This window comes from Antennarius striatus, chromosome 18, assembly GCF_040054535.1.
Source record: "Antennarius striatus isolate MH-2024 chromosome 18, ASM4005453v1, whole genome shotgun sequence".
Lineage (NCBI taxonomy): Eukaryota > Metazoa > Chordata > Actinopteri > Lophiiformes > Antennariidae > Antennarius > Antennarius striatus.
The window spans coordinates 10665912-10689221 of NC_090793.1; the positions used below are offsets into that span (position 1 = coordinate 10665912).

At 39.3% G+C, this 23310-nt stretch overlaps 1 protein-coding gene across 1 annotated transcript; it reads left to right on the forward strand.

Moving 5' to 3' along the window:
* Positions 1-1320: 1320 nt before the first annotated feature.
* On the forward strand, positions 1321-20597 carry cacnb2b (calcium channel, voltage-dependent, beta 2b). The gene is made up of 14 exons (XM_068341554.1): positions 1321-1652; positions 7682-7747; positions 9322-9444; positions 9613-9752; positions 10659-10720; positions 10817-10842; positions 11674-11754; positions 11865-11923; positions 12024-12133; positions 12759-12767; positions 13331-13482; positions 13647-13742; positions 13877-14050; positions 16790-20597. Exons 1-14 carry the CDS (start codon positions 1635-1637, stop codon positions 17510-17512), a joined length of 1839 nt encoding a protein of 612 aa, XP_068197655.1. The 5' UTR covers positions 1321-1634; the 3' UTR covers positions 17513-20597.
* Positions 20598-23310: the final 2713 nt, after the last annotated feature.

The window sequence follows — 23310 nt, forward strand, 5'->3', positions numbered from 1 at the left end:
GCTGAAAGGAAAAGAAGGAGAAGAATCTCTCCACCGGTATCCTCCATTTGGGTGATGAGTACACCGTGATACTTTCAATTTCCTGTCTTCTATACTTGTTCCCCACCTGTCTAGCAAAAGCACATAGACGGCCAGCAGTATCTTGCAAGCATGTGAAGCATCAATGTATTATGAGCAAGAAAAAGCAAAGCCTGTTTCCTTCTGTAACCGTAACACATACGTTCTTGGTCCAAACTGCAGTCTAGCCAAATCTTGCCCTGCATTTTTCATTTCCATTTTCAGTTATGTAACACTCATCTGTGTCTCTCACCTCCCAAAGCTCCCTTGTCCCTTGCCTAGCTGCCAGTGGTACGGGCCACAGCAACAAATAGATCATTCAGCTTTAGCTGCCTTGAGGCCAAACTGTCTTGGAGGGAGTATGGTACTTTGATTACCGCATTGTAGAAATACATGTAAAGGTTCTTCATTAAATTATTAAATATATTATTAATGTAAAGTATGAAACTATGGTATATGGACACAAGTTTTTGTTGATGTTATTGTTGCTTTAAAATATTTTTAACTGTGTATTAAATTCACAACATACCCTGTATTATTATCTTTTATCTCGAGATTCAAAGTTAGACTCGAGGCTTCCTACCAAAATCAGTCAGGCAAGACTAAACCTCAGGCTGCAAGTGATCATAAAGATGCTCAGCATGTAGATGTAGAGCCCAGAAATGGAGACCATGTTTTACAATGTCAGGCAAAAGAAATGAAAAGAAGTGCAGAGAAATGCATTTTGGGGGTATTAATGTTTTAAAATATATCAAACTCTATAACACAAAATAACTCTTTTATACGGAGGTTAATGGCTGTTCCTCACAGAGTGTAAGGCTGTAAATCAAATTATTAATCCTCTGCGTTGCTGACTCTTGGTTACTGGGTGAAGTAATGTGGTCAGCTGCGCTCTCAGCAGGGGTCAGTAGCTCTGTCTGTGCTTGCATACTGGAAAACAGCTAAATTATGGCGCGGAAGCTTGTAATTCCATCTTTCTATTTCGGAGCGAGGCCATTCTAATACTCCGGTTTGTGCAACCAAACCCCAGGAAGTTGTTGGGACGCGCGCAAACACTCGCATGCACGTGCTCCTCGGTCATCATTGGCGGGATGGATGGAGGCAACGACGCAAATTGGACATCTTGCACTTGCAGCATCCAACGGCAGCGCGCACCGGTTTGACTTTTCCATGGTTTGTCGGACACTTTTCTTGGTTTGTTCGTTACGCTCAGACTCAGCAGTGTGCGGCTCAACAGATGCCGCCCTGAGAAATAAGCCTTTAATCCCACAGGATTCGGGAAAGGGTGACTACACACAACTCACAATACAAGATTTAAGTGAAACTCCTCACGCCACTCATCCGTGTCTCCACCAGTATCCTGTACATCGCGATTTCTGTGGATTTTTTTTTTTTTATCGCTTACGCACAAAACGGCGCTTAAAGGTGTTTTAATCCCCTGCATAAAACCTGCGGATATATCCACCTATTTTATAGGTAAACAACACGATCTCCTGTCTCATTTATGGAGCTAGTTGAGCGGAACTAATCTGGTCCCTCTAACCTTGGAATAACAGAAGTGGAGCGCTTTAACAACCATGCCACCCAAGAAAAAGGTAAAGAAGGAATATACAATGTGTGTGTGTGTGTGTGTGTGTGTATGCGCGTGCGCGAGGAAGGGTAGGAGAATGCACCATCTGTGGCACCAGGCGTTAATCCTTGTGTTGGGGCCTTAACACATCATTGCACTCAGTAAAGCAGCCTCACTGCACAGGGCGGATGGAAATGAATATCCACCAGCATCATGCTTACAGATGAAAACCACAAGCTCAGAGCGAGTTACATAACGATTGGCATGTGAAGATCAGATTAAATCTCTTTTCTTGTCCCTTTCCATCACTTATGACTCTTCACCTTGCTGTGAAATGCAACCATGTTGGATTTTTTTTTACTGTGATCAGGATATTACCCACAAACTCAAGATTAATGAGCTTACTTTTCCATACACACGATAGAGGCTTTGATAAGCAGCAGGTGAATTCTTCAACATCTTCCTTTATCTCCTTGGTGCTTCTTCTTTATTCTTTAGTGTCACATTCAAGTTACGGAGTTGAGTATCAGATGAAAACTCACTGCTGCTCTGAAGATATTTTTATAATAATTTAATAATGTATAACCTTCTGCATGTGAAATGTTCTGTCAGCTGCACAATAAAAAAGAGATTAGCAAAAAGTTGCAATTGTTATTTCTCAATCCAGAAAAGATGACAATCCACTAGCACAAAGCTAGAATTTTTATAAACCAAGTGACTCAACCTGCATGATTTAATTCTACCTCTACTGGTATCTGGATATGTTGTAATATTTTAAGGAGTACAAACATTCCAGTTGGGTTCCTCGTGGCTTCTTATTTTATCCCTAGAGTTATTGCTGCTTATTTCCTAATTGGAGAGGCTTTTTTTTGGTATTTTAATTTTTTAATAATGCAGAAAAATCATGGCAACAAAATATATCATGAGATACTAAACCAGTAAAGTTACATGCTTGAAAGGACAGACAAAACTTTCCAGAGGAGTCAGTTCAACTTTAAATATTTTTTGACACCACTGATGGTGTTCAGAAGTTATCAGGATGACTGATTTGCTGTAGTTATTTTTGTTACATGAACTTGGACTGTGAAGTGGCTCACATATAACGAATAAACATTAGATTCTGGCCAGTACTGACGGGTTTTGTAAGAATGAAAGAATATACCTACCACAAAAATGTACACATAAAAGATAATTTTGATGAGACATATTTATTACAAGGGATTCACATTTAATGGAGTCTAATTAATCTTTTCATAGTTTGATTATTATATAATCCACTGTTATTCAAATCCTTTAAGGTGTTACTTCACACTAGTTACCCACAATGTGGTCAGAAAATGATAAATTAATTCTATTGTAAACCAAACTTTTAGTTTTTCTCTTCTGGACAACACTCACTGCCCGGAAGAAAGCCTGTGTTATGACAGTATGGATATGAACATGAAGATCGTCCTACTGTTAATGAATGGTTCCTTCTGCAGACTGTTGGAAATCAGTAATTTTTTCCTTGAAACTCATCAGGACAATATTTTCACAAGCCAACACACCTAACCATCTGGATGGATGATTAAAGCAGGTACTAAGAAGATAATGTGTAATTTTAATATTGAGATGTGACTGGCCCTTCAGAGATTATTCATATACTTTCAGAACAACATTTAAAAAAATTACACAATCATTGGTTTCTCAAAGTTAAAAAAAAAAACATGGTGACTTATTTTTCAGAAAATGGATTTTTAGCATTAGTAAAACTTGGAACAAGCTTTACTTGATGAAACCTCATACTTTCTGGATGGCCCACTGTCTTTGTATCACTGTGCACTGATTAGAGGTGGCCCATTACTTGTAACCTAGAATAGGAAAAGCCTCTTAGTAGCTTCTACTGGGGCATTACCTGCCACTGTATGCTCTCCTTCCATGCAGCAAGTTCAGCAATGATTCAACAGGACAGTCTGAACTTTTTCACCATGCCGTGGTATAGAGCATGTTTCCACTGGGATTTAGAGTTTCGAAAAGGTTAACATTTCCCCTTCATTTTTGGTATGTTATTATGCTTAACCTGACAGACACTAAACCAAGTGGCAGATAGACAGAAAGACAGACAGACAGTCAGACAGACAGACAGTTATATAGTTTGTTTTAGAATCCCTAAAACCATTGAAATTGGTGTTGAAAACAATAAAAGTGATGCAGCCTGGCTGAAGACACCCTGCCCTCTGTCAGGTGGGACCAAGTGTACTGTCAGCAGTGTGGATGCATCCTCCTCCACACATCCTCCAGGCCATGAGAACAGACCAGCTGTTTCAGAGTGTGTTGAGATGCTGGGTGAGGCTCTGCATGATGACGGTCTAAAACCTGTCCTCAATACAGTTAAAATCTCCACCAATTAATAAAAAAATCCTCAGAGGCAAAGCAGTTAAGTCCAATTTGCTTTTTTTCTAGAGATTTCTTCCTCTCTGCACTGTTTGTTGGAGCATAAGTATTCATAAAAACCAAGGTGCGGTGCTCAAATTGTGTCTTTGCTAAAAGACATCTCCCCTTTACGACATGCTCGACCTCCAGGGATGTTGGATTAAAAGTTCTAGAGAACAGGAAGCCCAGTCCACCACTGAATGTGGTGTTATGGCTCAGCATCACCTGTCCCTCCCACTCCCTCATCCAGTCCACGTCATAGCTCTCATAGCTGTGGGTTTCTTGTAAAAACATCAATATTTTTTTTTCTCCTTGCTGTGTTATACACCAGTGACGTTTTCTTTTCATTTCTGGCTCCCATTTACGTTTAAAGTCCTCACTCTAAAAGAATGCGCGATGAGGGAGAAGTTAAAAGAAAGAACCTGAAAATAAATAAATAGAAATAAAACCCAAACTGTCAGCCTCATTAAATTAAAAACTCAGTTGTTTTTGTATCTTAATCATTTGCTTTTTGAGTCTGAGCGAGTACACCACTATTTATATCTGTATCTGTTCAACCATCTAAATCATCTATTTCAGTATCTGAACTCGGAATGGGCGGGACTTAAACCGGAAGTGCGTGTGGTTTGACCTGAAATGGGTGGGATTTAAGTTTAAAATTGATATTGATTGATCAGAAGTTGCTATATTTATTGTTTATTTTAAAACTATTTACAGAACAGTCTCAAAATTGAGATTCAAATAAAGGTTTTTGATCACAAAAGTAAAAGAACTAATTATAGAAGTTTTTTATGCACTCAGAACATAAATATTCTTAAGTGTATGAATGAATATTTACAGAACAGCCTCAGAATTGAGATTCATTGCTTTTGATCACAATAGTAAAGGAACTATTTACAAAAAAAGTTTTTATGAACTCTGAACATGAAGTGCATTAATGAATACAAAGCATGCAATAGGAAATTATGAACTACAAAGCATGCATGAACAAGAATTGTCATAGTCAGTACAACTTTCAAATTTGTTTCTTCTTTTTCTTTTTAATTTTTTCTTTTTTCTTTTAGAGCGAAAGAAAGAGGAAGAGAGATAGAGAGACAGAGCACATTTGTGTGTGTGTATGTGTGTGTGTGCGTGTGTGTGTGTGTGTGTGTGTGTGTGTGTGTGTATATGTGTGTGTGTGTGTGTGTGTGTGTGCGCGTGCGCTATGTAACAGTGAAAATATCTATACAGTATATTTACTATTAATTAGAACTGAAGTGAGAAAGTGTCAAACTAAGAGCAAGCAGGTTAAAAAAAAACCTCACTGGAGTGGAGGCAGTTACCGATGCAAAATGAGCAGTTTTCAGCGTTGTCTGATCAAATGCACCACGTACGTGCCACAAACAAAACAAGAAATAAGTTCACCAAGGAACCTTAAATAGACCGAAATAGAGGCAAGCTGAAGAAAATCTAAGGAAAGAAACGTTAGCTACAATGAAGCCACGCACAGAGAGATCAGTCAATGTCTGTGTGTGTGTGTGAGTGCGAGAGTGGGGCAACGACAACTCTGGCTACAGTCTCTGTAGGGCGGGGCGTGTGCTGTGTGTGACTGGCCAATCACAGAGCGTGAAGACAGTCAGTTATAAGCCCAACCCATTTCCATTTTGTTGAGAATTTGGCCCTGAGGAGTGGCCCCCTCATCCTATATTCCCGCAGTATGTGACTGTAAATCCCTGGGGACCCAATCGCACGCTTTTTCCAACTCCACAAAACACATGTAGACTAGATAAACATACACCAAAGCCCCCTTCAGGATTCCTGCAAGAATAAAGAGGTGGTTCGTAGTTCCGTGATAAGGACGGAATCCATAATGTTCCTCCTCAATCCGAGGTTCAGCTGGACCCTACTTTACATCACGTTTGAGTAAACCTTCCCAGGGAGGCTGAGTAGTGTGATTCCCCTGTAGTTGGACACAACCTCTGGTCCACCTTTTTTCCAGCTTTCAGCTTTTAACATCGACCATTCAGGTTTCATGTCCCCATTCAACATTATAAAGAAAATACTGGATTCTCAAAAATGTTCAAAACACATTATAGATGGGTTTAATTCCTCAACTCATGACATCAAACTTATCATTGTGGTAAAATAATCTTACTTAGTCAGTCAGTCTTTTTTTATATCCAGCTTCCCACCTTCTGGAGACATCCCTTCCTATTTTGCAGAAAAGGGAAGTCAATATCCCCAGAGACAATGATGTCAACGCCCTTGGATTTACGGCTTTTCCCCCTATGGACATCATCGTTCATTTTACAAATTTAGCAGTATATTTCCGGAGGTTGTCAGATTGAACTTTTTTTTCTTTTTTTACAGTTTTATCTTTGGAAGGCTCTAAACTGCATTTTTTTTAAACTAGCTATTCAGTCACAGATGATTTAACACATTTTAATCTATAAATATTCTCTACTTCACAACAGGCTGTATGTGCGTCATACTCAGGTTACTTGTGTGGGTTTCTGTGTGTATGAGTGTGTGTGTGTGTGTGTGTGTGTGTGTGTGTGTGTGTGTGTGTGTGTGTGTGTGTCTTTATATAGAATGTAGTGTGTTACTAATACTGTCATTTTGACCAATGTCATGACAATGTCTGCCTGAAGACATGATGTTCATACTTGATTATTTTGCTTAATCTCCTGGCGTCAACAAAGTCAAAAGTGTCCCAGTAGTGACGGGCAAATAGTAAAGCTGAATGTGCTACGGGTCAAAGGAAGTCATTTGAAAATTGATCTTTTTGATCTGCCTTTTGAGAAATGCAAACAATGTGGACTGTTGCTGACTTATTAATATTTATCATTTTTCTTTTTACTTGATCATTTTTCAATTAATATTCTAATGCTTTTTGTGCCAAAGACATATTTGAGGAAACACAGTTGTTGCCTGGATGACATTTAAGGTGTTTGCGCCCTCATAGCATACATAGAAAAGCATAGGAATATGTGTTGATGGATGACTTCCTTTGATCACACACTTTGATTTAAGATACTAAAAAATGCTTTTTTAAAGAAATTATTATTATTCTCACAATTATTCTCACAATTCCCCCCTTTAAGGAGGTACACTATGGAATTTCTGGACATTTCTTTCCAGTTTCACCTAACATTTCAATTTATTGTTTCAGTTTCAAAATTAGTCTTCATATGTGTCAATATTGTGATTTATTTATTTATTGTGAGTTTGAACTCCACTATCCAGAAGAGTTACACTAATTGATCCAAAGAGAGATAAGTTATATTGGTTATTTTGTTGATATCACAAATAATTAATTTATTTCATGTAGTTAGTCAGCATTACCCCTTTTTTTGCCCAGGACAAACAACAGTTTATTGCCCTCTATGAGACAGAGCAAATAGATTATCAATACACTGACCAAATTCCAAAACTCATCTTGAATTAATCACAAATGTTATATTGGGATGGTTTGGAATTATCTTGATTATTTATTACCCACTTCTCATGTATGTCTTTTTGCATCTTATGTTCTTTTCGTGATTAAGTTTTTTTAAAGGTACATTTTCTGCATCTTCAAGAAAATGTATCAAGTAGCCTATAGGGTAAGCACAGCAAACAAATCAATCAAATTAAGCTAATTATTCATTCTCTCTTTTGCAGGGAGAGCGTCAGGACTTGGATGGAACTGAGGAAAGAAACGCTCAGGTGCAACTCGAGAAAGCCAAGGTATTTTCTGCCTCTTTTTCATAGCAGCATCACAGCAGGATCATTCATAGCAGGATCTTAGATAGTGAGAAGATGCCTGACGAATGGAGAAGTGTGCTGGTGCCCATTTTTAAGAACAAGGGAGATGTGCAGAGTTGTGGCAACTACAGAGGAATAAAGCTGATGAGGCATTTGATGAAGTTATAGGAAAGAGTAGTTAAAGCTAGTAGTTGAAGTAAGACAGAGTACATGTGTGTGAATGAGAGGGACCCAAGTGAAAGAGTGAGTTTACAGGGAGAAGAGATCAAGAAGGTGGAGGATTTTAAGTACTTAGCGTCAACAGTCCAGAGCAATGCAGAGTGTGGGAAAGAGGTGAAGAAGCGTGTACAGGCAGGATGGAACGGGTGGAGGAAAGTGTCAGGTGTGATGTGTGATAGAAGAGTTTCAGCTAAAATGAAAGGAAAGGTGTTCAAAACTGTGGTGAGACCAGCGATGTTGTTTGGTCTAGAGACAGTGTCACTGAGGAAAAGACAGGAGACAGAGCTGGAGGTAGCAGAGATGAAGATGCTGAGGTTCTCTCTGGGAGTGACCAGGAAGGATAGGATCAGGAATGAGTACATCAGAGGGACAGCACATGTTAGAGGCTCTGGAGATAAAGTCAGACTGAGATGGTTTGGACATGTCCAGAGGAGAGATACTGAATATATTGGTAGAAGGATGCTGAGTTTTGAACTGCCAAGCAGGAGGCCTAGAGGAAGACCAAAGAGGAGGTTTATAGATGTCGTGAAAGGGGACATAAAGGTAGTTGGTGTGAGAGAAGAGGATGCAGAAGACAGGGTTAGATGGAGGCAACTGATTCGCTGTGGCGACCCCTGAAGGGAAAAGCTGAAAGGAAAAGAAGACAAAGATCACAACAGCCATCCCTGACCCTCCAGCGTGGCCCTTACAGACTTATATGTTAGACAGATTGCTTTCAAGGACAAGGTTATATCACAAGACAGGAAGCAACAATCAGGGCATATTATTAGCAAAGCAATATGGTGCTGTTAAAATGACTACAGTCTCTTATCTTTCTTGTCTGCACTCAATGTTTCGAGACTGACAATAATTAAGGACATTCATTGCGCTTTATTTTATATACTGATACATTTGTAGCAATATAGCAATATGGCCTTTACGATTGGGGGAACATACAAGCTCTGCACAGAAAGGAATTGAACCCAGAGCCTTCTTGTTGTGAGGCAACAGCGCTACACACAGACCTATGCTGCTGCCCCATTATTTGTCCTTTGGTACAAATTCTTCGGAAAAAAGAATAGCCCAGCTTTATAAACTATTTGTTCTCTTGTTTGCCATCCCTTTCTGCTTCAGATTTTACACCTGGGCCCATTGCAGGGTCGAACATACTGATTATCAATGTGAAATTCGTAGTTCATCATTCTCAGAGTTCTCTACAATGTTTAGAGTGATCATGGTTTTTATCAAGTAAGGTTGTCTTGTTAAAAAGTAAGTGTAGGTAAATTGTTGGAATTAAAGATGGCTATAACATCTGATAGAAACAATATTTAGTGTAAATATGTGTCCTGTGTCCTCAGTACAAGCCTGTGGCGTTTGCAGTACGTTGCAACTTCTCTTACACGCCAGCAGACGACGACAACGTTCCAGTACCAGGCCAGGCCGTCACCTTTGAGGGCAGAGACTTCCTCCATGTCAAAGAGGTTTCAAACACACACATACACACACACACACACACACACACACACACACACACACACACACACACACACACACACACACACACACACACACACACACACACACACACACACACAGAGCCATAAAAGTTGTTAAAGATGAAAAAATAAACATTTTTTTCTCCTAAGCAGAAGTTTAACAATGACTGGTGGATTGGCCGGCCTGTGAAGGAGGATGGTGTAGTTGGTTTCATCCCCAGCCCGGTTAATCTGGAAACCATTCTCATCAGAAGGGAAGTCCAGGCGAGGAAAGCTGCAAAGGCCTTAGCTACGTATGTTCAACATGTTTCTCTTCTTCACTATTTTCAAGGTTACACACTACTTACATCCATTCTGTACAGCGTGATTTAAATTACAATCCTCATAATCTTCATTCATCCAGCACAATTTAACAGTAGAAATACAATAGATTACTGTACATGGCCTTTTAGGCATTCGGTTCATGTCACAGATCAGCCAGACTGTTTTTTCAGAGGTACTGTCATTGTGAAGGGGTCACATCAGGAACTGTTCTGTGGATGGAAGGAAAGCAAGGACTGATGGTTTAAGGGCGTACTGTGGCTAAAATGAGTGGACAACCTCAACTGATCCCATTTCTCTCTCCATTTCTGTTTGTTAGTGTGCATGAGTACCTTAGAAATAAAAGCACGTGGTTAAGTAAACTCTAGTGTGAAAGCAAGAGGTTTTCGTAAGACAGGACAGAATGGAGTAGTGCAAATATTTATTCACAGAATGACATCATACATTCGGTGAATAGTATTCCACAGAATGACATAAAAGACATAAAATGACACAGATCTGTAAATTCCCGTCCATGGAGACAGAGTAGTACCCCAAGAGCAATTAGGAGCCCTGATTTTCACCCAGGAGGCCCGGGTTCAACTCATGGTATGTAAACCTAAAGGAGGGTCTGTAGTTATTTTTTATTTAATTGTTATACAGTATATTGTGTGCAATATGGAATTATTCACTTTACGTTCCCTGTTGGACAGTGTTCCACATTTAGACATGCACACACATTCCTCTGGCTCAAGACTCTGGCACAAACAAAAAAGTAGAACATACAAGCATATTCACATCCACAGACATTTGGTCTGTGGATGTGAATATGGTAGCCGCATTTGTTGCTGGTTGTCTTTTTAAGAGAAATCTGAAATTTAAGACTTTTTTCATTGCAGCAAAGCAGCAGCTCAAGCAGCTCAAGATTTAAACTCAAAGAAATACACTCCTCCTTCACAAGGTATGTGTGTGCTAAATTTAATTAAACATTTAATGTTGTCTGTTGTTGATTGCATAGATAACCTCTAATACCTTTCTGATTGTTCCTTATGGACAGCCAATCAGCAGGTGAAAAAGAAACCGGTAAGTGATTAAACATTTGCTGCAGGTGACATTTTCAATTGTTCCTTATAATCCAAATAGCTGAGTCTTCATGCACATTGTCAGAGTTCACTTTACCTCAACAAAGTCATGCATGCCTGGGATGCGCTTCAAGAAAAAATTGTGCATCCAAACATGACGTTTAAGCGTAACTTTTGATTATTTTTTATGCAAGAAAGCACTCATTGTCAATTGCTTTTTCTCCAACTTTTGCATTTTTTTCCAAAGATAATCAATAAATCAATCAACCTTTATTTGTATAGCACTTAATCACATCAGCAGGCATTTCATAACGCTATAAGAGGCAGAGAAACCTTAACTGACTTCTTGCTCTCACTGCAGCGCGTAAAACGAGCAGATGTCGTGTTGCCATTTGGTCGATTTTAATAAGGCAAAATAACGCAGGTGACTCGGGTGACATCAAAACATAATGGTGATTTCTGGGTTCTACATTTAAGTGGAGAAATGGAAAAATGGAAGTGGATTTAAAGCTTGCGTCCCAGGGACTCATGTTGTCTGACGATCATGCGTCCCTGTCAAAAAATGTGCGTCAAAGATACAAGGACGCACGCAAACGAGAACATTGCATTTTATATGAATGACAGCAATAGAACAGTGTTGAATCAAAGGTTACACTGGGAGCAGCCAGCTCCAGGACAGGCTGATCAGTGTACAACTGGATTTATTATCAGTTTACTATCAGTAAACAATTTAAATAAAAATATGACAATATAGTAAATAAAATAATACATTCACAGATACTCATCTTTAGTATTATTGCTGGATTAAACTTGTCTTTTTATGTGGCCATAGGGAGAGCAGGTGTCTATGTATGATGTGGTGCCTACAATGCGTCCTGTGATTCTAATGGGACCTTCATTGAAGGGCTTGGATGTGAGTCTGTTTTCTATTAAATCTAACCTGCTAAATAACTACTGGTATTTTCTTGGACTTGTAATAGTCAAGAATTTTATTTAAAATCTTTCTTTTCCATGTAAACCCAGGTTACAGACATGATGCAAAAAGCCCTATTTGACTTTTTAAAACATCGATTTGAAAGCAGGTAAGTTCTGATTTGTCTATAGTATCAGACCTATCATGTGGAAATAAAACAATGAAAACCATGACTGAGAAAGCAATCCATGTTTCTGCCTCCTCTCTAGAATTACAATTACACGGGTCATGGCAGACATCTCTCTGGCTAAAAGGTCCATCCTCAACAACCCGGGCAAAAAGGCCTTAATTGACCGGACAAACACTCGCTCGAATTTAGGTAGATGGATTTATCGTCTCAGTGTGAAGGCTGCAGTGATTATTATTGTCATCACTGTTATTTGTGGATGGATATGATTGGAGAGTGCTTCATCAAACAATTCTGAATAATAATTAACCTCACTTTGTGAGAATCCCTTGTTGTCCCCCACTTGCAACCCAAATTAGATAAGAAGGTGAAACAAATTCCATCTTACTTCAATCTTATTTAATGTCAGTCTTTCACATTTTCTCATTGATACTTTACACAGTTTGTCCTTATAATGTCTGAAAATATTGAATGAATTGTCTATCATGCAAGAAAGTCTTTTGTAAATACAAATTAAAATCATAAATGGAAAAAAAATTCAGGCTAGTTGCTTATTCTTGCTTTCAGTTGTTTAGCTGAGCTAAAAAAAAAGATAGCAAGCTGTCCAAACAAAAATAGGTAAGGACTTTCTGGTCATATTTACTGCCTTACTTTGTCTTAGTAATATATTCTACTGCACAATGTTATGTACATCAAACAAAGCTGTTTGTTTATGTTACATCTGTGTTACATAAATAAAAGACAAGCTTTAAAAAAATGCTGGATACAACTTATAAGGTTCTCTCTACTTTTGTCTTTTTCAATGCACTCATCCCAGATACTGCTGGTATGTATGACTGAAAATGTTGACTGAAAGTTTTAGTCCATGTCGGTTTGAGTGCTCCACCTTTCTTCCTTTCATCATCTTATATCGACACCACCAGAGAAAACACATTGGGTAAACACATAAGGCACAGGCAGACTATCTGCTGTCATTTGTTTTAGTAGGCTAAAAGATCTCATTCAGACATAACTCAACATCCTCTGTCTCCATGAATTTCTTTCTTTATCTTCCTTAACCCCTCTGCTTGAGATTATAGAACTTGTTACTAAGGGAAACAATATAAAAATACACTACCTATTTTGTTGATCTCATTAAGTAGACAGTGTTCACAGATCTCAGTCTGAATTTTGTGGTAGTCATGTGGTAGGTAATCATGTCGTCGTCATTTTCTTAAGACAGATTTGTTTGAAAGCTCCACAATAAACATACAGTACCTCGTGAGTCTTAAGTCATTGGGGAAGTTACTTGTGTCCTCTAACAGCTTGATTTACACGCAAAGAGGAATATTTCATGGATTTTATGGAAATGCAATGGAAAACTTATGCTTTTACCTTCTACTTTTGCAGCCCAGATTCAAGGGGAGGTCGAGCGTATCTTTGAGCTTGCCCGTAGCCTGCAGCTGGTGGTTCTAGATGCTGACACAGTCAACCACCCTCTTCAGGTGTCTAAGACCTCACTGGCACCGATTTTAGTCTACGTCAAGATCTCCTCACCAAAGGCATGCTTCTGTAGAGACCAAACGTGTCTTGTCTTTTTTTTCTGACTTTGAATGAGTGCCAGGGTGTACACAGTAGACAATGTGTATATACTGTTGACAGCCTGTATTTTTTTTTTTTGTTCCTTTGCTTCATTTTACTCCTCCTCTATACTTCTGCTGTGTAGGTGCTGACAAGACTGATAAAGACAAGAGGGAAATCACAGACCAAACACCTTAATGTTCAGCTGGTGGCTGCAGACAAACTTGCCCAGTGTCCAGCAGTGAGTGCCATCTAGTGGCGTTTTTCAGAAACTGATGCAGTATGATGCAGTCTGTCTATCTCTGTCTGTCTATCTCTGTCTGTTTATCTATCTACCCATCTATCTACCCACACACACATCTCATTTTCTTGTAGGAAATGTTTGATGTGATCTTAGATGAGAACCAGCTAGTGGATGCCTGCGAGCACCTTGCTGATTATCTGGAGTCCTACTGGAGAGCCACACATCCACCCGAGATGGAGCCTGCCAATGCACTGGTGGCCCAACTGGCTGAGAACACACTGCCCACCAGTCCTTCAGTAATACCGGTACCAAAGACACAGATACATGTAAAAAAAAAAAAAATCAGCATTAGCATTAGTCATTTTCATACAGTCATCTCAACTCATCCCACTCACATCCTTCTTACTTTTGCATTCTCTTTATTCTAAGTCTGTCAACTGATAATTGGATAGTAAATTATGAGGTCAGCTGGTATCTCAGGACTTCATATTCTGCTGTATTTTCATATGTTTCCATTCATTCAACTAAAATTTTCATTTCATTTTTCTTCATCCTACTTCATTGGAAAGTTGAAGAAATGAAAGGTCTACCTCTGGTGAGTGATCTGCCTTCTTGTTCTGCCACTGCAGCAATGGAGATACTGTAGATGCAGTAGCACCGTATCAACCCCCATGATGATCAAAGTGAGAAGTGGATAAAAGGAAAGGGTTACATCTGTCCTTCTGTCCGACCAGAATTTTTTACCCAGAACAAAAGTAGTGCCCTTTGATGATAATTTTTAGTTGTTAGTTTAAATTTTTTATTTTAATTTACTATACTGATCCCCATAGGGAAACTATGAATCCACTCCAGCACACATTGTTTGTTGCATATATACATAGTGTGTACAGGCCCGTAACACGCATGCAACCCAGATAGCCTTTTCATTCCGCCTGGGAACTACCCAGGCTACCGGCTCCGCAACAGATCCGCAAACCGAGCCCAGAACGGAGTCTACTTACACAGCGGGAAAGACCCGGAACGGACAAGGACTGCTGACTCAAACCAGATCGAGCACAGAGCCAATCCGGATCCCTTCATAAAGTAGCTCAGCCATCCTGACCCGGTCTGGAACCGTCCATGAAGCGGCTCATCTGGCACCGTCCCAGTCCGGAACCATTTATGAAGCGGTCATCTGGTCCAGATCCTTTATTCAAAATGTTTCATTTGGCCATAACTAGCAACAGAAATATCTAAAATCTAGCTGACCCACATTGACGTTGTTCTGAAAACGCTTGCGTACTTCCCTTAACCAGTTTGCCTTTATTAATAGAAATAAATCATTCAATACATTCAAGACTTGGTAAATATATTGGACAATATCGTTCAACCCACACCATGAGTCTCTGGTTAAATTGTCCTGTGTAGCAGTAATAATAGCTTTGCTACAGCTGAGAGCTATCAATTGTCAGTGAGACTCATCAGAAAAGAGGTCAAAACATACTGTAAATGGAAAAATGAAACGCAACCATGAATTGTATCTGGAGCATTTTACTGCCACGTCTCTCTGGGCAATCAATTACCAAAAAATATCTTCTTTCAGCGTTTCCCTTCAGGGGTCGCCACAGCGAATCAGTTGCCTCCATCTAACCCTGTCATCTTTTTCTCTTACACCAACTACCTTCATTTAATGTAATTTAATTTTTTTATTTTATACACTGTTAAAATCCCCGAAGGGAAATTAAGAACGTACACTCTAGTTTTTCAGTCAAGCACACGCATGCATATTAGTGTATACAGGCCCCTGTAATACACAAAACCACACACAAGGGGGCCTGTAGGCATGCAGGGGATGTAAAGTGGCGGGCAGCTCCTTCTTGGTGCGCCCAAATGAGCAGCTGTCCTCCTTCACTACATCCATTAACCTCCCATTTGGTCTTCCTCGAGGCCTCATGCCTGGCAGTGGGAGGTGAGCTGACACCTCCCATTGTCAGCCCAAACACCAAAATGACTGGGCCAATCCTGCAATCATTGGATGACCTGCTCTACCGCTGAGCCCTTGCTGCCCCCGCCAGTGGGTCAGTCTGTACAATTGGTACAATTTGATTTTATTCTATGTGTGGAATTTGTTTCGTTCTCAGTTTCTCTTCTTCTTATTCTGGGAATTTGAAGTGTTTTATTCGTTATTTTGTAGTATCCTGACCATCTCATGCTCATTCAAAAATAAAATTAAAATGTTGTGCATATTTTTAAAAGGTGAGTCATATTTACAATCTATCTCAAAACAGTGACTGTGGCAGTGAATGCATTGTTACAAATGATGTAATAAATATGTACTTTGAGAAATGGTGCAACCAGTTTTTAGAGTTTTTAATATTCATCCAGTTACAGTCATATATGAATCTCTTCACGCAATCCATATTTTGGGCTGTTACAATTTAGATTAGCCACTGCAGTTTTCTTCAATTTATGGTATCAAGTGTAAATTGTAATTAAATCATTGTTTATTGAACTTTTCAGATATTTTAATTTATTTTGGAGTAATGCTGTGTTAAACAATAAATAACTTGTCATGAGTATAAGTCATAGTGGTACAACAGTTTGATGAGCTTTGTTTTATTTAATTTTTTATTTAGTAAAATGTTTTGTACTGAACTTGATTGTTGTTTAATAGTCATAATAATGTTTGAAGGTCAATAATAGTTAGTGAATAGTTGAAAAAAAATCAATGACAACTAAATCACGTAAAAAAAACAACAGTAGTTGCAGCAGCTCCAGATTGCATTGGAGGAAAGTGTGTCTCTTAACATTTTAGTAATTGCAGTGAGTGGCCAATAGTCCACACGATCAAACTGACGGTCCTTTTCCAAAAATATTCCCCTTTCCTATATTGTGATTGCCAGTTTAGTCATTTGTGTGCTTTACCAAGAGCATCAGTGTGTATTTTTCTTTGTGATTGGAACTGCTAAGACAAGTGTATAAGCAAACATATAGACTTAGACACTAAATAGTTTCTACATATACTTACATATTTTTGAACATTATATTGTTTTTTTCTGTCCCAGGATGGGCAGAAAAACAAAACGTCTGCTGCCCCAAAGAGAAGGGGTTCCCAGGAGAACCATCTAGATGCCCATTCAGTCCCAGCACAGGAACAGAGGACTAAGGAGGGCCACATAGAAGAAAAAGAACAGCTCCTGAGGACTGAACCAAAGAGACCCCAGCACATCCATCACCATCACCACCACCACCGCCGGATGGAACATCACAGCCACACCCAGCACAATCAAACATCCGCTGGCCTAGTAGAAAACTCAAGCAGGGATTATAGACACAGGCTTCCTTCTAAGCATTTGCCTGATGAGATACTGGAAGTGTCAGAGGACATTGTGGATGAGGATGTGGAGGAGGCTCAATATTACCACCGAGGTCATAGCCATCACCATCATAATAGTAATCACCATCATCACCACCGCCACCACCACCAACATCATCGGGGGAACAAGCTGCCACATGCCAGGGAAGACTATAAGCAGGAGCACAATGAATGCCACCAGTCGCACAGGCTTCACTCAGATATCCCACCACAGACCCAGACAGATAATTGTCCCGAACACAATCATCATAGCTATCACAAGAACCAGAACTATCACAGCAGCGACGGGGACAGAGATAGAGATAGAGGTAAAGAGAGATTCAAAGACAGAGAAAGGAACAGAGATAGGGATAGAGGCAGAGATAAAGACAGATATCCCCAACAATGGCACAGACATTCCTATATAAATTAACAACTATGTTTTTACCTCAATGGGTTCATGCATGATTTAATGTTGATGAGCTTATAATGCACTAATGTGTGAGGCAGAGTGGTGGTTATCTCAGTAGGTGACATGTCTCATGATATTGTTGTCCACCATTTACAGACTAAGTACATTTTTCCTTATCAAAATAGGTTTTGTCTGTTTTACTGTATAGGTTTTACCAAATTCCTATGATTGTTTTGCTATATTTGTGTATTTTTGCACAATCATGAGTCAAGATAAATGAGATAAGACATGGAGAATATGAGCTAAAGCTAATATTCTATAGAGGGTGTGATGATGGCGTAGTGGGTAGCACCATGCTGTCACCTCACAGCAAGAACGTTCCAGGTTTGAGTCCTGTGAGGAGTTTGTATGTTCTCCCCATGTCTGTGTGGGTTCTCTCCGGGTTCTTCAGCTTCCTCCCACCTCCAAAAACATGCAGTTTAGGTGGATTGGTCATGTCAAATTGTCCGTAGGTGTGAGTGTGTTTGTCTTTTGCGTGGCAATATATCCAAAGTGTAGCTTACCTCTCATCTAGTCACTTAGGATAGGCCTCATCAACCCCCATGATCCACACAGCAGAAGGAGCGGCTGTAGACGAGATGACCGTAATCATCTCGTCTAAAGCTAGATGTATAAAATGGAGGTATGGATGAATTTTGTTTTTATTGTAAATAAAAGAATAAGTCGTTTTCCCAATATAGTAAAATAATAATACAGTTAAAGCAATAATCTGGCCAAATGAAAAAATAATAACTAATTAAGTAATACTTCAATGATTCTCTTTTCTTTAAAAAAAAAAAGCCGAACATCATTCAGTTGCAGTTACATGTGACTTTTAAAAAAAATAAATAGTAACTTGATATCAACTTGATATCATCTCTTCATTTTGGACCAGCTGATTGCACACCAAACATTCAGAAGACATCACTTCATCGTCTTAAAAATCATGATGGTTTGGTGGTTTTCATAAATTTAACACATTAATTGTAGATCATAAATGGTTGCTAGTTGTCCCACAAGCTTCATTCATTCATCGTCATTACCCGCTTCATCTGCTGTCGTGGGTTGAGGGGTGCTGCAGCCTATCCCAGCCAACTGGGGGCATGAGGCAGGGGATACTCTGGGCACGTTGCCAGTGCACCGCAGACAAGCTTAATTATTTTAAATATTGAAAACCAAAACTATTTTTCTATGTGATTCTAAAGTGGCGTCATATATTGCTTCATATTTTTCTAAATGATGTTCAATCACATTTACTGAGTTGCATTGCATGCAAAAGTTTTGACACTAATCTGTGATACATGTTGGATATTCTATCAGTCAATAAATTAATCAAGTTTTATTTATAAATCACTTAATCACACCAGCAGACCTTTCAAACTGAGTTAACTGACAGTGAAACCCAACAGAACCTTCCAGAGCAAGCATAAGTGACGGTGGTGAAAAACTCTTAATGGGCACGACCCAGACTCTTGAATGCAGCCATCCACCTGACTGGCTGGGTGGAAAAGAAATACAGTTAGGATAGGAACAGGGCAAGGAAAAGAGAGAAAGAGACAGAGTGGCAGATAGGCCAGACAGAGTTGATGTCTTAAGTTCCAATCCAGCAGCTGAAGTTGGGGCAGGATTTTCAGCCTTTCAGACTTCTTGTCATCTATACTTGTTCCCCACCTATCAAGTAAAAGCACATAGACACACGGCAGCATTTTGCAAACATGTGAATGGTCAATGTAGTAATGAGCAATAAATGCAAAGAAAGAGAATTTAACAGAAGCTCCTAAAGTAATTAATGTCACTCCCTATAAGACAGAGAGACAGAGAAATACTCTCAGCAGTCTAGACCTATAGCAGTTCATCAAAAGGAATCTATGTTGTTCCTAATTGTAGACTTTATAATAGAGTCTACTCTTAAATAAGATAAGGGTGTCTGCGTCCTGGACCACAACAGGGAGATCGTTCCAGAGTAGAGGAGCTAGATAGCCAAAACTTCTGCCTCTTATTCTACTTTTAAAGACTTGACAGGTTACCAAAAATCCTTCATCCTCAGCTTTATATGTGATCGTGAGAATCCTGAATTTTATTCTACATTAACTATGCATCTGATAAAATATATTGCTTGAATACAATCTCTATGCATTCGTACACACTTCATGATTGCCTTGTGAGGTTACAGAAAAGACGACCAGAAAGCCTACTGCTGTCTGAACTTGACCTGCTATGTATTACTCTGAATTGAGTTGACTGAATATACTCAATAATTTCAGTTATGTTCATTTCGAACAGCGAGTTATTTTCTGGGGAAAAAAATGCATTCTGTTACTGAAAATGATTAAAATGTAAAACCAGATAACGTGTTAAGTGACGTTTTATCTCATAATGTCAACATTATTTTTTGTGACAGTCCAGAGACAACGGAAGTGGATCAAATACACTTAAACTGTGATGTATCAGACATTTTTAACCTTATTCATACAGAACTCACAGTGTCATGTTCTCACACTCTCATACTCGGGTCACTTCACTGGTATGACCTACATTTTTGAACTGCAAGCATTTTTTTTCTGAGGTATGCTTTTGCATCTTTTTTCATATGTAAGTGACAGTTTTCCTTTCAACACATGTTGTTAATTATAGCTGGTACAGTAATTTCTCACTTATTTGCGCTTCAAGACATCGCAAATTTTAGTAGGTAGTCAAATGATACCATATGCGCATGCTGTTGACTGACAGCATCCGTGTGTGCACTGCATTCCGAGACTCACATTTCCTCCTGCAACTTTTCTTTAATACAAAAGTGTTTTAAACAGTCTATAAGAGTGTGGGAAAAGGTAATCAAGATATAAGGTGATTTAATATCAGTATGGGGAGGGTTCATCAATGTTCAAATTACCGTAAATAATTAAATAGTCAGTTGCTATATTTTGCGAAATTTTGTTTTTTAAGTTTGGTCCTGGAACGCAGTAACTGCGAGCAACGAGGGATTACTGTATTGTAATTTTATGTCTGTCCTGTCTGCCACACATAGACACATGCAAGCAGTAGGTTTCCCTTCATCTATGGGCCACTTTTTGTATATATTTGTATCATATCAAATGTAATTAAAGAAAACAAAAGGGACTTTTTCTTTTTGTACACCCATTTCAGCAAAACCTCCATCCTTCTAAACCTTGTTGGAGGTACTGAACCCCACCAGATTCATATGCACCCTTCTTAATTGGAAAAATAAAACATGTTTTTCTAATTCAGAACATTGGTATATTTTTTACTGGTGCACATAAAGAACTGTGCATCAGCATCAATGTGTTCAAAGAACAAAACCAGCCAAACATGCTCTTCACACAGAAAGAAAAACAATGACAATGAATATCACTGCAAATCAGTGTGACTTCTGCTGTTGTCTTTCAGAGACTAGTTCAGAAATGCGCAGCTTCATCTTAGCAATTTCCACTCTCATGTTATTTTTAAGTTTGTTCCTTTCCTTCATTTTTATGTCCAGCATTCTCGAAAAGGATTGCTCGTAAATATATATCCTCATATATATATATCCTCAATTCCTCAGCCGCAAAAGGCAGCTGAGGATCTGAGGCAGTCAGTAAAGCCAGAGCCACATGTCAAGAGGTTAGTCATAAAGAGTGAAGTTAGATGAATTGTTTTTGCTGTTGGGGCTGAATCCAGTGAGTAGAAGGCGGTGTTTCCAACAGGTGCGCTCTCCTACCTGGACGTTTGGGGCTGTGCTGTCAGGGTGCGCTTCTTCGACTTCTCGAGTGCCTTTAACAGCACCCATGAAAGAAACTGGATGTGGATTGTGGACCCCTACCTTGTGAGCTGGATCACAGACCACACCACGCACAACTCAACAGACAGACCGCATTATGTCCGTATGGAGGACTGTTTGCCATCAGTGGTGTCCAGCAGCACAGGGGCAGCTGTAGTCTAATAATAAATCATCCGCAGTGGTTTTATGTAAAATCTAGACATCAAAAGATATTAACAAACTTTTTTTCATGAATTGATAATCAACATCTCTGTAAACGAAATAATTGTAAGAATAATTATATTTAAAAACTCGATTTAAGTGACTGCATTGATGAGGTTTATTTTTAAATATAGGCTGACAAGCTGTCAAGTGACCGAGACCTGTCAAACGAAACAGCGCATGCGCAGTGCGTCATTCCACACAGACTTCACTTTTCAAAATAAAACATCTTTCAGACTCCGAAATACATAAAACGGAAGCAATGTAAATTACTTTTACCCATCCATTTTCTAATAGACAAGACAATCAAAATTATCTCATCTACAACTGCTTAGTTTGCTGGAGCTTATCACAGCCGGCTATGGTTGAGAGGTGGGGTACACCCTGTACAAGACACCAGCTCATCACAGGAAAGAAAAACAACCAGCCATGCACACACTCACACCAATAGATATTTTGGTGTCACCACCTAAGCTAATGACATACAGAACGGAATCAAACCTGAAACTTTCTCTCTGTAAGGACAGATGCAAAGTTCAGTTGGCTCCTCTTTTGTTGGAAGCACCTTAACGTGGAGGTAGTGTGAAAACAATTGGGATAAGGGTGGGATTGTGCCGTGACGAGTCTGCTGTACATGACCTTTCATTACCTAGTAAGCATAGCTATTCCCACTTGGTTACAAATTAAGTATTCACTGCTACATATGAATATATGAACTTATGAACACTCATTTCAGCAATATAATTGGCTTATGCATTATTTGTACAGGTATCATCTGAACCAGCGTAAAGACTTAACATCTATAAATTCTGAGCCAGGCTGATGAGGAATATGTTTCTTTTGAAACCGAAGACTGTCAAAGAGGAAGTGGCTTCTGTGAAAATGAGAAGCAAACTTTGTGAACACATCTTATGAGTAAGAGGTGAAAAGGTAAGATGTGCTGGACCAAAGTGTTTTGTGCATACTGCATTCGTTTTAAACATTTAAGCCTAATTTGGATAAAACTTTTCAAAAAGTAAATGTCTTTCAGTTTTTGTCCAAGGTGAAAAAACTCTTCTTTGAATCCAGCCTTAAACATGATTTTCTTCTTCTTCTTCTTTTCCTTTCGACTTTTCCCTTCAGGGGTCGCCACAGCGAATCAGTTGCCTCCATCTAACCCTGTCTTCCGCATCCTCTTCTCTCACACCAACTACCTTCATGTCCTCTTTCACTACATCCATAAACCTCCTCTTTGGTCTTCCTCTAGGCCTCCTGCCTGGCAGTTCAAAACTCAGCATCCTTCTACCAATATATTCACGATCTCTCCTCTGGACATGTCCAAACCATCTCAGTCTGGCCTCTCTGACTTTATCTCCAAAACCTCTAACATGTGCTGTCCCTCTGATGTACTCATTCCTGATCCTATCCATCCTGGTCACTCCCAGAGAGAAACTCAGCATCTTCATCTCTGCTACCTCCAGCTCTGTCTCCTGTCTTTTCCTCAGTGACACTGTCTCTAGACCAAACAAAATCGCTGGTCTCACCACAGTTTTGTACACCTTTCCTTTCATTTTAGCTGAAACTCTTCTATCACACATCACACCTGACACTTTTCTCCACCTGTTCCATCCTGCCTGTACACGCTTCTTCACCTCTTTTCCACACTCTCCATTGCTCTGGACTGTTGACCCTAAGTACTTAAAATCCTCCACCTTCATGATCTCTTCTCCCTGTAACCTCACTCTCCCACCTGGGTCTCTCTCACTCACACAGTTGTACTGTAATTCTAATGTTTTCCAATTTAAAAAAAGAAACAAAATAAAAA

What these genes read in the sequence shown, in the direction of transcription:
- cacnb2b (XM_068341554.1), top strand. An exon ending in GCTGCAAAGGCCTTAGCTAC is followed by an intron (nt 9,753 to 10,658) that starts GTATGTTCAACA and finishes TTTTCATTGCAG; the next exon opens with CAAAGCAGCAGCTCAAGCAG. An exon ending in TCAAGATCTCCTCACCAAAG is followed by an intron (nt 13,483 to 13,646) that starts GCATGCTTCTGT and finishes TCTGCTGTGTAG; the next exon opens with GTGCTGACAAGACTGATAAA.